Source organism: Epinephelus moara, chromosome 19 (genome assembly GCF_006386435.1).
Source record: "Epinephelus moara isolate mb chromosome 19, YSFRI_EMoa_1.0, whole genome shotgun sequence".
Classification (NCBI taxonomy): Eukaryota; Metazoa; Chordata; class Actinopteri; order Perciformes; family Serranidae; genus Epinephelus; species Epinephelus moara.
The window spans coordinates 33,830,255-33,846,957 of NC_065524.1; the positions used below are offsets into that span (position 1 = coordinate 33,830,255).

At 42.3% G+C, this 16,703-nt stretch overlaps 1 protein-coding gene across 7 annotated transcripts in view; it reads right to left on the bottom strand.

Annotated features, from left to right (window-relative positions):
- The window catches only part of LOC126406541 (girdin-like), a 97,057-nt gene extending 80,562 nt beyond the window's left edge, over positions 1-16,495 (bottom strand). For all 7 annotated transcript variants that reach the window (XR_007571715.1, XM_050070867.1, XM_050070865.1 and 4 more), the window contains exons 1-3: positions 15,888-16,495; positions 15,654-15,754; positions 1,134-1,242 (exon numbers count right to left, since the gene is read on the bottom strand). Coding sequence is in view for 6 of the 7 variants with exons in the window: in XM_050070867.1 (XP_049926824.1) it covers positions 1,134-1,242; positions 15,654-15,754; positions 15,888-15,950 (273 nt within the window). In the remaining variant the exon portion in view is untranslated. The remainder of the gene's footprint in view (positions 1-1,133; positions 1,243-15,653; positions 15,755-15,887) is intronic.
- Between the last annotated feature and the right edge of the window lie 208 nt (positions 16,496-16,703).

A 16,703-nucleotide genomic window follows, 5' to 3' on the forward strand; every position in this document is an offset into this window, starting at 1 on the left:
TTGACACATGCAAATCAACCAGTAGCATGCTGCAACATGTGCATACTGCAAAGCTGACTACGTAGTCACGAGATGTTCCAGGGTGCATGTGCACAAGATTTTACTAAATAAGTGTGAATCAATGCATCACTCCTACCTGCATTTAAAGCTTTCCACATATCAGGTCATCAAAAGTGCTGTGTGTGAGAAATGAGGGCCTCAATTTCTGATATCATCTTTCATCTTTCTTCCATTTTTTAAAACCCCCACACTTCCTCCACCACATTCAATCATTTCCTTTTGGTCAAAGCAAAGATTAACCCTGGTGAGAGTTCACCGACATGTTTCACAAAACAGGCTGAACATGAGATAAAACTTGTCTACATGTGACTTGGTGTGTTCTATCACCTTCGCATCTCTCTGACTAAAGCTTCTATGTCTGTGTTGTAGGCATTACGGTAGCGCTGTCAGCTGCTTTTTGTAGTTTGATCTCTTTCTGGAAAACCCGAGAGGCTGATAAATCAGGATCATCGTCCAAGAGGGAATATGCCACATGAGATCATTTTGAGATAGAAAAGAGAAAAGTAAATGAATTGACTGATTTATCAGAGTAAGCGGGAGAGGCAGATCAGTGGCTTCATGTGTTTCACATTCCTGATGTCTCTGTATATTTATTGGGCTGTCTCTGGCATCTGGGTGGATGGAGGTTATGATACCACATCACACACATAGTCACACACATCTGCAAATATATCTCTGTTTGTTTACACTGCCAAGTCTTTATGTGGCATGTGCTCGTGTGGAAACTTTCAATTCTGTGTGTGTGTGTGAGTGAAAGCTGTGTCTGATTGTATTTTTTCACTGTAATTTAGGGGGTAAAAACCCACCGTATGAATGCAGACCACCCCAGCTCAGGCATGAGGGCACACTGGAACACAGTGTACAGCTTTACTTAGAGGTTAACTCCAGCCTAAGCCACACATGAAAGTGTTGCAAGTGATTCATCATAATTTTGACCAACAGATTCTGCAAAAAGCAGCTCTCAACCTTCACCTCAACATGCCCACTGTGGAACAGCCTTCACTATTGATCCAGCAAAAACAGGATCGAGTGATTCATAACTTTGCAGCTTGCTCAGCAGAATGAAATCTTACCTGATAGTAGGCTTTAATCTGCCTGATGAGAATAGAAAGGTTCTGGATGCGCAGTGTGGGGTCATTGTTCACCTTCTTGTTGGTCCTCTGCACCGTGGCCTTAGGATTTCTGTGAAGAAAAAATGGCAACATCATCATAAATATCATCATCACAATGTCAAAATAAGCATATCGCAAATGACTGCAATATCGCACTATAGTATAGTAACAACATATTATCTTGTGCTCTGTCTGTGTGGGCTCTTTTGTCTGATATGCACCATGCTGTTAAGTCTCAGGCCAATCAGACAAAGCCCTCGCCTTTAGGCATCGTCTGAGTGTTCAGAAAATGTACGCATACGAGTGAAGTTTATTTAAGTAATGGTGTCGTACTACTCTGCTTGGTTGGAGGAAAATATGACAAGATAAAGAGAGTGCAAATGTCAGAAAGAAACTAGTGCCTAAAAAAATAGCACATCAAGCGTCTGCCTGTATTTTAGATATAGGAGAGACGACGTTACACAAACGCAGGTACCGTGAAAGTCTGAGTCAAGAGCTGAGAACACTTAAACATCTATTTATTTATCGCAAGTAATATCGTTGTGATATTTAACAACATTACCGCATATATATTCCTCTTATTGTGCAGACTGTAGTAAAGATAAATGTCAGCTGGAGATGTAGCCAGACATTTTAAAATTAATGCTTCTAAGCGTGTCACTGGGCTGTGTGAAACATCCATGGCACAGTTTAACATTCTGTTGCTCTATGTGATGCAACGAGTGTGTGTTTGGCTAAAATCATTAGCAGCACCGTGACAATGGACCCTTGTCCAAGTAGCGTCAGTGCCGTAACCATGTTAGAGAAAGAGCAGACACATTCAAAGGCCGAGCCAAATGGAAACGGCGACCCTTAAATCTGGAGGCAGCAATGTTTCAGAGTTGTCTCCAGGCTTTATATTAAATTCTTCAGTGAGTTAAATCCAATTCAGCATTTAAATTTTCAGGCTAAACAGTCATAGACATGAAATTCTACACAAAACCCTCTGTAGACTGCTTCAAAACACTAAGAAGAATTTCATTAGCATGATAAAGGGAGCATGTATTTTAGTAATTCTCTGACCTCTAACCTCCATGCATCTCATCTGTCTGAATCAAAGAGAAGAAGTTCCTCCTCAGTACCTGTGTAATACAGAGCTGCTGTGTTTATCTGTGTGTTGCCCAAGGGACATTAAAAGGAGCATGCATGACGACTGATGTTATCACGGGTGTCAACATGTTTTAGTGAGCCTCGTCGACATTCCACAAACTCACACAGTACCACCTCCCCAGCTGTTGTTATCTCACAACAATCCAGACTACCATTTGCATATCTATGGAGATTACCTTTAAAATAGCAAACCGCATTTCATCTCAAAACTCTTTTAAAACCACAGGTACTGACAAGATGATTAGTGTAACTACCTGATTCAAGAAGATGAGTTTCCTGACAATTTGTCTCTGTCTTTCAGTCTCTTTGAATGCTTGGTGCACAGCCAGTGCAAATCAGCAATCCATGCATACATCAGCAAACTACTTCGCCATGTTTAAACTGTAAAGTTAACATGTCAGGGCTCCTTTTGTTTAATATTTAATTATAGATTTTCAGATTTTTAGACAAACAACACAAATACAAGTCACCCACACCCGACCCTCGGCAAGCAACATCTTCAGCCAGCTACAGAATGAGTGTCTGCAAAATGAGATATACATATACATATACATATACATATAGAACAAGCGCACACATGTTGTTTGTACAAACCACATGCCAGGGCTTCTTAACCGCTACCTTTGACAGCATGAGTAGTGGCAGCAGCAGCAGGAATTTTTGTACGAGTTAAAAGTTAAACAGACAAATGCTAAGCAAGACCTGTGGCCTTAATATATCTACTGATCCCCCCGAGGGACATTCCTATTTCCTGGACTCCCCACTTCACAGAACAGAGGAGGTGACAAAGCAGTAACCCTAGACCTGACATGGTTTCACCAAGTAACAGAGGGACACTTGTGTATAATGTTCTCATTGCTTTCATCGTGTAATGAATATCATTCGACAATTCTACTGCCTGTTCTCTGAGTCTGACAGAAACCCAGCTGCCACCTCTGAGAAATATTACATATCAGAATCAGAAATACATTATTGATCACCAGGGGGAAACGGGGTCACATTAAAGTTCCTCTAATATATAAGCATAAATAAGAAAACTGGAAAAATAAGATGTAAAAATATGTGCATTATACTACAATATATAACCCAATACATAGACAATAGGGCTGGGTTTAAAAATGGTGAGACAAGTACCAATACTAGTACCCTCACGGTGACTCTGATACCTACACAGTACTTCATTTGACCACTTTTATTTCGACTTCATTCCATACTCATCATGTGAAATAGACGTATTCAACTGTGCAAAATGCCAACAGTCACCACAGGCTTGTAGTATAGCCATACTTTCTAAAGTTTGAGTGGCATCTCAGCACATTGAACTTCCAACTCCATCAAATACACCCGTTCAACTTCACTACACCGACTGTATGACCTGTAGCTGCTGCAGTAGTGGGCCAATCATACATTGTATTAAATCAAAGAACGCTTGCAGTGATTGGCTGTGAGCAAAACCACAGAAATAGTCACTTTTTTACTAGACCTGGGCACAAAATGGATCGAATGCAGGTATAGTTCGACTGGAGAAGTTTCAACACTGCTTGGTGCAGTTGATACATTAAAGCAGTGGTTCCCAACTTGGCCTTGGGCCGCAAGTGACACGCAAATGTGTCAAATTTGTGAAAAACACACGTTATTTTGAAGTACAGTGAATTTCTGGCACAAGCTTTTATTGTGAAGTGCCATTTCCTGTTGTAGAGTGAGTGACTAACAGACAGCTACTTCTCAGAGACAGCAAACAAGCTTGACGACATGGCCGAACACAAGTATGATGCTGAATATATAAAACCTTGTGGACCTTGAAATGATGACTAAGAAGAGGCTGGACCAGTTGGGAACCACTGCGTTAAAAGTATCGTGTGTCGATTTCCAGCCCTAATGGAGAGAAAATGGCAAGATAACAAATATGAGAAATATGGATAAATATGTGGATCATTTGACAACATAAAACCGCAGTTTGAATGAAAATAAAAAATGCTGAGAAATATGATCTATAAATCTTTTTCAGTTAATGAAATAAATAAAAATAACTATTTATAAATTTACAATATTCAAGCTAAGCAACCATTGCATCCTGAAACACAATATCAAATCCGTAGCCACATTAAATGCAGCACAATTAATAACTGAGAGATTAAACAATTAAATATGAAGATACACATCACTTGTATCTGTTTAAACTAATATCATTTATTTGTAAAGAGTAATTAGAAATACAATTTGTTCTGGAGCACGTTTTGACAAGCAGTGTCATCCTCCGTCTACCATGCATCCAGCCCAAGAGGGAAAAGTAGTAAAATCTCATCCAGCCTCCATAAAAAAATAAATAAATAAAAAAAAACTGCCCGGTAATTAATTTATGATCCACTTGCCTTGGGATTGTCTGGGTAAACAACACTTCTCATGTACTTGAGATTTGTAGAGCCTTACACCAACACTGTGAAAAAGCAGCTCTCCTTTTTCATGTTCTGCACTTCAGACTTCAAAGTATTAACATCCCATGACCTATATACGAGGGTCAACATGCTCCAAGTAGGGGGGAGGAGAGTCCTGGCTGCTTGTGAATGTATGCATGCATGCATGTAGTGTGCAGCGCATGTGAAGTCATGCATGTGTGTGTGCATGTCTGCATCTGTGCTCTTGCACTGCAGAAGAGCGTGTCGGTATGAGCCGGCAGCTCGATGAGGCTTAATCCTGAAATACATCAGGGACGGGATATAAATCAGAAATTTGTTTTATTATCTGTCTTGGGTCTGTCAAAGAGAGGAGGTCAAAGGTGAAGGATTCTTCCTCAAGGACACTCAGCTTGGTGGATGCTCACAGTCACAGGGGACTTGTGTTTGAATGGCTCTTTCTGATCACTTCACTATTCACTGTGCATCTACTGCATATACAACCAAACCATGGCAACCTGTTTTACACCCAGAAATATAAATATCTCAAGTTCCCAGCTTTCAATTCACTCAAATTTACATGTTGGTGCAAAAAGCAGGGTTGCAAAGCATCTGCTGGAGCTGTCCTCATTGCCATATGTATTTAATGCTTTAGTGGCGTCATTCTTTATTCCAATATAATATAATAATAACCTTATTATGTTACACCAAGAAAAGGGCAGAATGCCTGTCTGTTAAATCAACCGGCTGCAGTGCGGATGTGTTAATTAGTCTTTTGATCAGCCTCCGCCCTGATACACCCACACACACAATCATGCTAATCACAAGGACACAGGGTTCTTTTTAATACTGGTCTAAATGAACAGTCATGTGACCTCCCCATCTCCCCCCACCACACACACTCAGCCCCTTTCGAGGTCCATAGTAGGGGGTCTATTTAACCCGTTAATTAAAAAGCACAGAGGAGGCTGTAATCCTGTCAGGGCGAGGAGGGCGATGCAGTGAATGAGGTGTATGTGTGTGTGTGACACTGAAAGAGAGGAACGCAGCAAGGAAGGGGTCTCCCATTCACATATTCCTTCACCATCAGCCAAGAACATGGCGGCCACAACAACACGACCGTGACGACTCGGCACAATCCAGCCTGCGTTTCTTTGGCTCCGATGCCACACATCGAGCACGCGACAGGCCGACCCCCCCGTGGATCAGCAGGCGAATAAATACAGGGACTTATTGCGGTAACGGGGGTCAAAACAACCTAAGACTTTAAATAGACACATAGATTAGGCATAGACAAGCAGGGAGCCAGCTGAACGGCCAGCAAGGCAGACGACTAGTGAGCAAGGCAGCCAGACGGCCAGTCAATAAGCCGGTCCGTCGGTGCTGTCGATACACACTGCAGCCTCATGTAGAGCCTAGGGCCACTGGGCTTTCTCCTCTCATCTCCTGGCTTTGATTGGCTGGCTAGGTTAGGGAGTAGTATTAACCTATATATGACAGGCTACATTACAGTCAGCATGGGCAGCCAGGCACATACACATACACACACACAAAGTGGGCTGCATGCACACCCACAAAGAAAGAAAATGCAGGCTACATTTGGCCACGTGTTGGGGATAGAGCTTATGAGCTGCACTGTCCAAACACAGTGGGGGAGTGTGTGTGTTTGCCTCTCTGTGTGTGAGAGAGACACACACACAGGAAGCCAAACAGCAACAGTTCAGAGGAATCGGGGGGTGAGCACTTATTAGCAGCCATGCTCAGGTTAGCAGTTCAGTTCGGGGTAATTCTGTGGGTAATTCTAAAACTGTCTGAGACCAACATGAGTGATCACATCACAATAAACAGGAAGATAAGGGTGAGGTATATCGCCAAAATTGTCTATCGCGGTATATGCAATTTTCATATGACGTGTACATCAACAGTATATCTCACGATCAGTGTTGTCATGATGATGGAAATTCTAACTTTGACACAAAACCTTGAGAAATATTAATATTCAATACCATTTTTTTATATCACGAGGAAAAACTGCCACTGAGAGCATGAAACTTTTAAAAAAAGAAAAATATAACAAGGATACAGCATGACAAAGCACAGCTTGTAGCTTTGTATCGATGCTGCGGAAAATGAGTAATAAAAAATAACCATAACATACCTACATTTGATTTTATTCTTCTTTTATTTGTAACCTCTATACAAACAAAAACAGCTGCCTCACATGAAACAACACCTGAGTTTTAAAGCATCGACATACCTGCAATGCTAACAAGTTATGTTTAGTAAACTGATAGTCGATGCTGTGTACCCAGTGTATGACAGACATATTTCTTTTTATGTAGTATGCTAATATAATATGCATTTACTGCCCTGATGTAGAAGGATGATGTCATCGTAGCATGATGTTTTAATGTCATTGCTTCATTCTTTACTAGTCTGAGATAAATTCCAGCTGTAGCAGGAGCTAATTTGGAAGACCAGTCCGTGTGCTTACGTGCACTCCTGTGTAACAAGATTTGATAATAACAAGATTAAGGCTGTAAACATTTAAACAACGTTATCTTGCTTACCTTAAAGTTACTTGAAGTACTTATAATTTGATTTACAGAGCTGTAATACTCATTACTCTCTTAAAATACTCCTGCCATGTTGATGCTGTGCATGTGCCATGAAGGCTGCAGAGTGATGTGTGTGAGGAATGGTAGCATTTGTTAGGTTTTCTGTAAAATTCAACACAGAATCCTGACAATTTGTTCCAAATTTTTAATTCCTATTGGCCTGTCAGCTCCTAGGAAACTTCACAAACAAACAAAAACCAACAAAAAATGTCAACAGTTTCATTAACGTATGGCTTTAATCCAGGTAACCGTGTGAGGTGCATGTATTGAGGAGTATTAGGACACACTGGTTAAAATGTTGTGTTCTTGACTATTTTCATTGCATGTTGCAGTAGGGTTGGTCGATATGATGTTATATCTGGGTGTCTACAGGTATCAGACAGTTAAATTTAATGCTTTCTAGGACCCTTTCAAGACACCTTTTAACCAAAAGAAGAATTTTGGACAACTCATGTTTTACTTATTTAGGCATCGCAGGTAAGCATTGCATTAAGTAGTATATATGTGGTCTTGTGCAGAGGTAGGTGTTATGTAGGAATATGGTTATTAGAGTGAGTTACTTGCCAACAGGCAAGTGCAAGTATGACGTATATTAAAGATTCATAACATTAGAAATGTGGACTTTGACATAGAAAGGCTTTACTCATTATCACAAAAACAAATTAAAAGATGTATAAATGAAATTAGATAAAATGTCTGTAGTAGTTAAGACGACCTATTTAAAATCACTTTTAAAGGCCTTATTGTTTTAAGATTGAATTTAAGAAATTAAAATTTTAAAAAGGACCTGCAGCGAACCTGTATATACCATGCAAGGGTAGAAACGTCCCCACCAGTAGAGATTTGGCAACAGCTTTACCGTGGGAGCAAATCAGGGCTGGATTCTCGCATGATTGTGTGATCTCGTGATGTTGCAAATCTAGCTGCATGGCAAAGTAATGTGCTTTGGACAGATATGGATGAGAAGAGTAAAGGTGTAACTACAGAAACCTGTACAAAATTATTGTTCCCAGCAACCTTAAAGCTTCCATTTTGAAAGAATTTTACAGTTTGAGTTGTTTGTTTTTCACTATCATGCAGACCTCATGCTCAAGATGGCTGCATCCTATTTTCTCATCTCCTTCCCATGAGAACTGTGTTATACAAACAGCCCAGTGAGGATCTGACCAGTGGTATGTGGTCCTCATCACCCTATTTCCTCGTCTTGGCTTTTCATGGACTCGTTTCTCTCCTGTCTTTGTCTTTCTGTTTCCACAGGGCCTCTTCCCATTCCTCTCCTCTGGTACTGTATCCATAGGGACTGCAGCTAAGATCATTCCTGCCAAACTGGATGTGATCTGATGCGTTACTTTGTACTGAACTACAAGCACTTAGACCATAAAACGCTGCAATGCAATTCAATGGCTCCAATAAAAGGCAGCACAGATAATCTCACAAAGTAAAATTACTTGTAGAGTTCCTTTAATGTGACAACACAGTCATGCTAGACTCACAACTCTGAGTTCCTCTTTTTAACTGAACTGTTGTTCTTGGTCACTGATTAATCTACTGTGCTGTTGATTCTCAACATAAAGCTGGTGTTAATTAAACACTTCCAGCAATTGACACACAGCAGACGTCTACCAGGGAACAGAAGCGATGACATCACTTTAAACGGCTTTTCAAATGACAACGATCTCTGTACACAAAAGTGTTTTAGCACCATTTAAGAAATAATCTCCATCCATACCAAGTACAACACACCTGAAATGTCATAACACAGGACCATTTACGTACACTGGGCATGCGCATGCTGATGTAAAGAAGATGCAGACTGTCTCTTCTGCAGTTGGTTGCTTCATTATGTAAAATGCTACAAAGGAAGAACAGCAATGGCGAAAAGTACAAGCAGAGATTTCTTTACTGGAATTGACAACAAGGTCACACAGGAGTAAAATGTGGTCAAGGCCGCAGAAAACATGGACTGGGAGTTGTTACATCCACTGATAGAGCCCCATCAGGAAGCGAACGTGGATGTCTGTTTTTTTGTTTTCAAAAGTCTGTTTCCACATGTCCAAAATGCAATCCTGGAGTTTTCAAACTAAAACAGGCTCAGCAGCATTTCCAAAAGTCTCCAAAAGGTCCAAAAGGTTTAGAGAGCGAATATGCTGGAGTAGGGAAGACTCTAATTGTAAACATGGCGATGGATATGTGTTTAAACAAGTCCCCAAAAACAGCACCTAGTTTTAAAGCCAGTGTTAAAGTGGCCAAACTTGGAATTACAAAATCTGGGTCCATCACGTGAGCTGATGTGGCCCAAATGAAAGAGCTGTCTGTAAATCAGTGGATACATTTTTTTGTGCGTCACAACCCCTTAGAAATGAGTCGTTTTGCTATCAGGATTTGATTTCCAATTGGTCCAATTAGATTTCATAAGTCTCTAAGACCAGCGCAATTAAATAATATTTATCCCAATTTAAGTTAGTGGAGGGCTAAATCTCAAATTAGCTACTCGGCCAGTGCAGTCTCTAGTGTGCTTGCTCTATGGGCCCAACAATGCAAAAGATCTGGGTAATTTTATACCCTGAGGTTGAACTTTTTTGGCTTCATGCGCCACTGAGCAGCTTTCATAGAAATGAAAGGGGCTCAACCTCTGACGCTGTATCCAGTTCTCTGGTTTAAAACAAAAACGTATTAGTGGGGATGCAGCCCATTTTCCCTGAGCTACAGAACGACCTGTAACATGAAACAGATGGAGGACGTGTTGAGTCTGCATGAACAGCAGCAGCAAAATTAACAGAAAATTGGAGGTCGATCAGGCAAATCTGATTAAGTATAATCAAATATAAAACCAGGGGAAATTCAAATAAACATTTCCCTAACTTGCTTTAAATGTCACTGTAAATCAGATCATTTTGAAATGCTATGTAGAGCTGAGAAACTAAGAGCAAACCTCTGTCTAAAAGCCTAAACTGGTCCCTGTGGGGTTTAACATGTCCTTGGTTGTGGGATTTTGAGTGCCTCACATTAACCTAGCCTTGTTAAAGTTTTGTCCTCTCAAGGTCACAGCTGCTGTTTCCTGTCTGACTCGATACACATCCTCCTGCTAGACAGACACAGCAAGCGTGGCATGGCACAAGGATGATTATGAGAGACGTCAGATTAATGTCCGATTCCACAATTTGACGAGGGAGGCCGCGGACGCCACCGTCCAGGCGGCAGCAGTGGGTGAACCGAACAGACTGACGCCCCAGCAGCAGCTCTGCCTGCCTCTTTTCTCTAGTCCAGCTGGAATCCCAAATATGTCTGCTGTAACTAGCGCTAGAGAAAGCAACAAAGGCTTCAACATGCTGCTCAAAGAAAACAGAGGAGGGAGAGCGGGAGAGGTGAGGCATGGACAGAAAAGGAGACACAGAGATGAGGAAGAAAACGACTCCAGCGGGGGGAGGGATGGGAGACAGAGCAAGAAGTACATTAGCAGAAGGAGTTCAGACATAATAGGAAAAGAGGAATAACAGAGAGACAGAGAGGAATGAGTTGATGGAGATGGAAGAGAGATAAACAAGATGAAGGGTAGGACATCGAGTGCAGTCCAATCTGTGCCTGCATGTACAATTATTTTCATTATCACTGAATCTGCATATTATTTTCTAGATTAACTGCTTAATTGTTTTGTCTGTGACATGTCTTGATAGTAAAAAACGCCCAAGCTAGTTCCCTAGAATCCAAGGGACTGCCTTCAAATACGTTGTTTTTTCCAAACAAAAGGTCAAAACCTACATATTTAATTTACTTGAGAAAAAAATGGTGCAAATCTTTACATTTGAGAGGGTGGAACGGGCAAATTTCTGGTGTTTTTGCTTGAAAAAGGACTGCGGCATTTACGAAAAAAAGAGGCAGACTAATTTTCTTTTGATTAATTGTTGCAAGGAAGGAAGGAGACCAGCAAAGGAAGCATGGGAAACTGTTTTGTTCTGTCTATTTCATTAAAAATGGCATATTAAAGATCTTTCATAAATGTCTCTCATCAAGATAAATCATGTCTTGTGCTTGATTGGGATTAAAAGGTCAACATAAACAGAATTTTTGCTCTAGGATACCGCATGCATTAAGGTAGTTTTCCCCGTCTTCTGATAAAGAAAAACATGAATGTACGAGATTTAAAAAATATGAAGAAGAGCTGATTCACACGTAACTTTGTATGTGGCTTTTTCTAGATTCTGCCGGTAATAAGAAAACATTGCCAGATGGCTGTCCAACCTCAGAATGTCCTACCGGAGCAACAAAGCCATAAAAAGCAGAGCATGTAACCCCCATATGTTAGTATAACAATTACCAAAGAATCGAATGATGCATTTGATGGTCCACAACAAAGGACCGACTGGGTCCAGGGCTTAACCAAAACTCTTCTACAAAGCTCACTGGAGGAGTTCTGCATTTGTGTATGCCTGATCTGTTGAAAAGCCAATTCTATCATGAAAGGAAGTGATGACAGCCGCAGTGAGGGCTACATCCTGTGCATGTGAGCCTTGGGAACAAAAAAATAGGCCTTCAACTCTGCTTCCAGTATTAGTACATCCATAATCACCGACTCATGGTTTACTTCTCCCACTGGCAAGCAACCTCTCATCTGCATGTCATAAGCAGAAACATATGCAGATGAAATTGCTGGAAGGCGATAGTTCCCTTCACCTTATTTTATGCCGTCATCCCCATGTGTGCAGCCACTCAGACAGATTTACAGACCTGCATGGATCTGTCTGAACACTCAAGCCAACAGACACATTGACCTGTACAACATGCATAGCAGCATTCCTCTCATCATCCACGTTTTACCTCACTATACTTGCACTTTTTTTACTCAAACAAGCAAATAATCAGTTTCCCCAACTAATTTTTAGCGTCATTTTACAGTGCACACAATTGTTGTGCCAGTCAACATGACAAATGTTGTGTAAAAATCAAGCAGAACACATAAAATCTCCTTTTCTATACCTATGAGGGTTTGTCTCACTCTCCTAACTCCATCCCAGCAGAGCGTAGAGGACAGACTGACTGGTTCACCGAACAGGCCAATGAGCCAGCACGGTGCTACAGGATTGGCATGAAATCAGAGAATTCAACTGGACAGTTGTCACTCTGACAAAACTTTAATTGGCTCCCTCTTGCTGAGCGGGAAAACTAATTGGTTTGACAGCACTGAGGAGGCAATCTAATTGGCTAGGTAATGTCAGTCACAAGAGGGCGGNTAATGTCAGTCACAAGGGGGGGGGGGGGGGGGCGTGGTGCCATCTGGGTGTCAGCAAACCGTTAGATAATCCTGGGGTCTCTCTTCTTCTGCTCTCCCATGCTGTCCCAGTGACAACTGCTGCCAGCCTGTCTGCACCGAGCCACACAGAGACATTCACACAGCAACACTACAGCTTACACTACAACAGCTGACTTCACCAGTAAAAACGCTAAAAGCTCAAGTTTCCTCAGCCAGAGTACTCGAAGTGTGAGTTTATGAGAAAGAGAGAGAGAAGAAAAAACATGTTTAGCAATGTTATGTGCACACATTACTGACTTTCATCTACTAATGTGCGTTTATCTTTGTAGCATGAGTGTGTTTCTTGGCTGCAGAAAGCTTTTTCTTCAATGGCAGTGTTATTAGGGCTGAACCCTTGTGTTTTTTTACTGTCAATGGCAGCTACTAACTGGAGGCTAACACCGGCGGAGCCTTTTTAGCACGAATGCATCAATCGCAAGCGGCACAATGCCAACCAACACTCACTACACAATATTTCAAGCTGTCAGAACAGAGGGGGTGAGGAAAAAACAAAATGACTAAGCGAGAGGCAGAGTGTGTTTGTGGGAACCCGAGATTTTAAATGAATGCGACTCCTGTTAATTATCACCCACAGTTGCTCAAAGAAGTTGGAAAACACACCCGAGGTTTCTGAGCGACTTTTAATGAGTGTAACAGTTGGATCATGTGCCCTGTTTCAACTACATCTCGGTCTTTTAAAACTGAATTAATTCAATTCTATAAACAAACACGGCGAGGAAAATAAGATGTCTTTGATGGCTGCCATCATCCAAAAAAACCCTGCAGCAGCTGTTTAGATGTATGAGCTGTAACATACATTTTAGTTGATGATACAGTCTATTTTAGTTAGCTGTGCCCACTGGAGGTGACCATGTGGGGCTGGTACAGTGGGAGAGGCAGACAAAAAGCAGTCTCACCATAACATCTGACCAAGACTGTAGGCCTTTTGTGTGGGAGGGCGGCTGGGCAAGACAACTACCAACAGCTGCCTCAGTCCAAAAGAAAATGCACAGAAGAAAAAACACACACTCCCACGCAGACACAGAAGCCCTACAGAACTGCACTCACAAATATAAACACACACAGTTGGCTGTGTGACTGGCAATCCCCAACATCCTGTCAGGCGATCACTAAGCCAGTCACAGTTCATTTGAGCCCAACGCTGGCTGTTCTGCAAGAGCAATCAACACACCACAGATAAGTCCCATCCAGCTCATGCCATTTATTTGCAGACAGAAATCCTACCAAGTGGTCAAACATCTCACTCTTAGCATGTAGATCTGAGGAGCTGCCATGTGGCTCTGCAAACAGGGGCTTGAATCTGGCTTTTGCATGTCGCCCTCTTGCTCTTTGTTTGCACATGTACCCAGTCATGTTTAAGGTTTTTAACCGTTTTAGCAATTTCCTGCCTCATTCACCCTTCCCCCTCATATCCGTCTGGTTGCTTTCCATTTTACAATATCCCATTGAGGAAAATGCTCTAAAAATACTGCCGACGTGTTCATCGTTTTGATGAGGCTGTGTGTGGAAGAGGAAACATGCCCTTGTCCAACTGAACCTGCGATGGCCTCCTTTAACACCTTTCTGTTTTGAACGATTTCTCTGAGAGTGGAGACACAGCCTGGAGGTAAAACAAGCATGGCAAAGAGAGGTGGAAGAGGTAGCTGAAACATGAAGGTAGGAGGCTTAGTGGTGTGATGCAGCCGAGCAGCAGGAGGTCGAGGACAGTGGAAGAGGGCAGAGCTAGCAGGAGGAAGAGGACACCAAGCGGAGACAGGAAACAGCCCGTCTGGATTAATCAGCTCCTCATGCAACGCAGCTACAGCTTAACCCTTCTAAAAACAATTCACACTGAGGTATACTGTGCACATATACAAAAACAGAGACACACTTGTGCAGAGCTTCCCCTCACTGAGATATTTCTGCCAATCTAACCTTGGAATACAGAGGAGGTGACACTAGAAGTTGCCCTATGAAGCTGCAACACATTATAATCTCCTCTGAGGTGAAAATCAATTCCGCTGGGAGCAGGCTTGGTTGAACGCTCCTTTGACAGGCAAACAGGAGGAGTAACTGCTGACAGTGTAGAGTGTGGCATTAGCGGAAAATATGAAAAATTGCCATGCAAGCGGGAAGTAGCTTCCCCGAGCCAGACAAAGGAATGGAAAGCTGTCTCCTGTCATGCTATATGTTCAGAGGCGACTGGAAAGAGACGGATTCAGACAGACATTAATGCCTCATCTTCCCCAGCATCTATCAAGAGATCTGCAAATGCATCCACTTCACTTTTGATTCAACAAAAACAAAATGTGTGTCTGTGCTGCCGGGCCTGCTACATTAATGAAGGATCTGCATTGCCGTGTAATCTGCATCCAGATTCTGCGCTGCAACCAGTGTTTGCCTGCTTAAGGCTACTATTTCGAGTTTAATCTGCAGCACAGCAGGAAACGTGAGCTCTGTAGCTTCCAGGGGCGGGGTGTCTTCCAGGCGGCTGCAGATGACAGTCTAGGGTGACTGAATAAACAGGGCTACTGGAAGCTGGGGAGCTGCTTGCTGCCTCCCTGCACTATGGATGCTTGTGAGCAAACCCACACAGCTCCAAGAGATCCGGACAATAACTGTCTGCGGAGATGTCTGACAGTATGACCCATGATTGCCCTCAATACAGGGTCCCTTTGTGCGTAGCCTACATTCAGTTCAGTAGACAATTTCAAGTGCTGGACAGGGGATGGAGTTCTTGAAGAAATCCTTAATTTGGTCATGTGGGGTTGACCCCACTTAAAGCCCCAGGGTGTCATTATAGTTGCCTCTGATCCACACCCACAGACCCTGTCACTGAGCAAATAAACTGCACATATATCTCCTTATTTAAGTGTTTAAATTGGCAGCTATTTCATGGAAGTTTCAGAGGTATGCATCTACTAAAATGGTGCGTTTGAGGTCCCCAAGCAAAGGTCTGCATGTTCTTATTTGGGTGGTGATGCAGGGGGCAGACATGTTGGTACCATTTCTGAATCTGTGTCAAATTACTCACATCTCCAGCATGATCTCGTTCAGGTAAATCCCATCCACTAATTCAATATATTCCGATAACTGGGTGCCATCAGTCAGTGTCGCCTGCCCGACTGTCTTCACCTGAGAATAAATGGCACAATGCAAATAAGGTGTTAAGATAATCAATACACACTTCAAAGAGATGCTTTCACAGGGCAGGGCAGTTTAATTAGTGAGCTTAATACACGTTTGAATAGTTAATGAGGGAGCTTACCCAGCACACCAGAGGCGTGAGCATGAACTGCTCCAGCAAAGGGGAGAAAACCTCGCTTTCCATATTTTCCAGGGCGACTGGCGCTGTTTAGAGAATGTGCGCACCTCGGGACAAATATGCGTCTGTTGTGGCTCCACTCATGTAGTTGATTCAATTAAACGGACGCTCATTTTGGCCGCTGGAAAAACCGGGTCCGGGGTTTCTTGGGGATATGCAGGAAGGAGGAGGAGGAGGAGGGAGAAAACGTTAATCCACAATCTTCTCGACGCGACCCAGCTGTTTCAGATGCCAACGACTGGGCTTGGCGACCTCATGGGCAGGAAATGAATCACATTTTTTTTAACACACAAAGAAATTACAGACTACATGAGACCTGGGCCAGGTATGGGTTTAAAGCTGCTATGAAAAAAAGTCTATAAATGGCAAAACGATCTCACAGAGGGGAGTCTAACGTTAATGGGAAATATTCCTCCGACACGACCCAAAATATCCAGAGCGGAAAAAATCCAGAGGTTTAAGGTCCTGGTTTAGTCCTCATATGAATAGTGAAGTCATTTCTGAGCGGTTATTGGTCTGTCCCCCTGTCTGCCTCTGTTCAAATGCAGCATACGAGTGAACAGAGGGAGCTGAGAGGATGACTGGAGGACACTTAGGACCGCCTCCCTCTCCTCTGCATCTCCCTCCGCCTCTTTGGCTCTGACAGAAAAAATAGGGCATTGATCACAGCATCTCTGTCTATATTTCAGTGTGTTCTTAGAAAATATTTGGTCTTTTTTATTACAATTACACTAAAAGTAGTGTTTTTTAATGATAAAA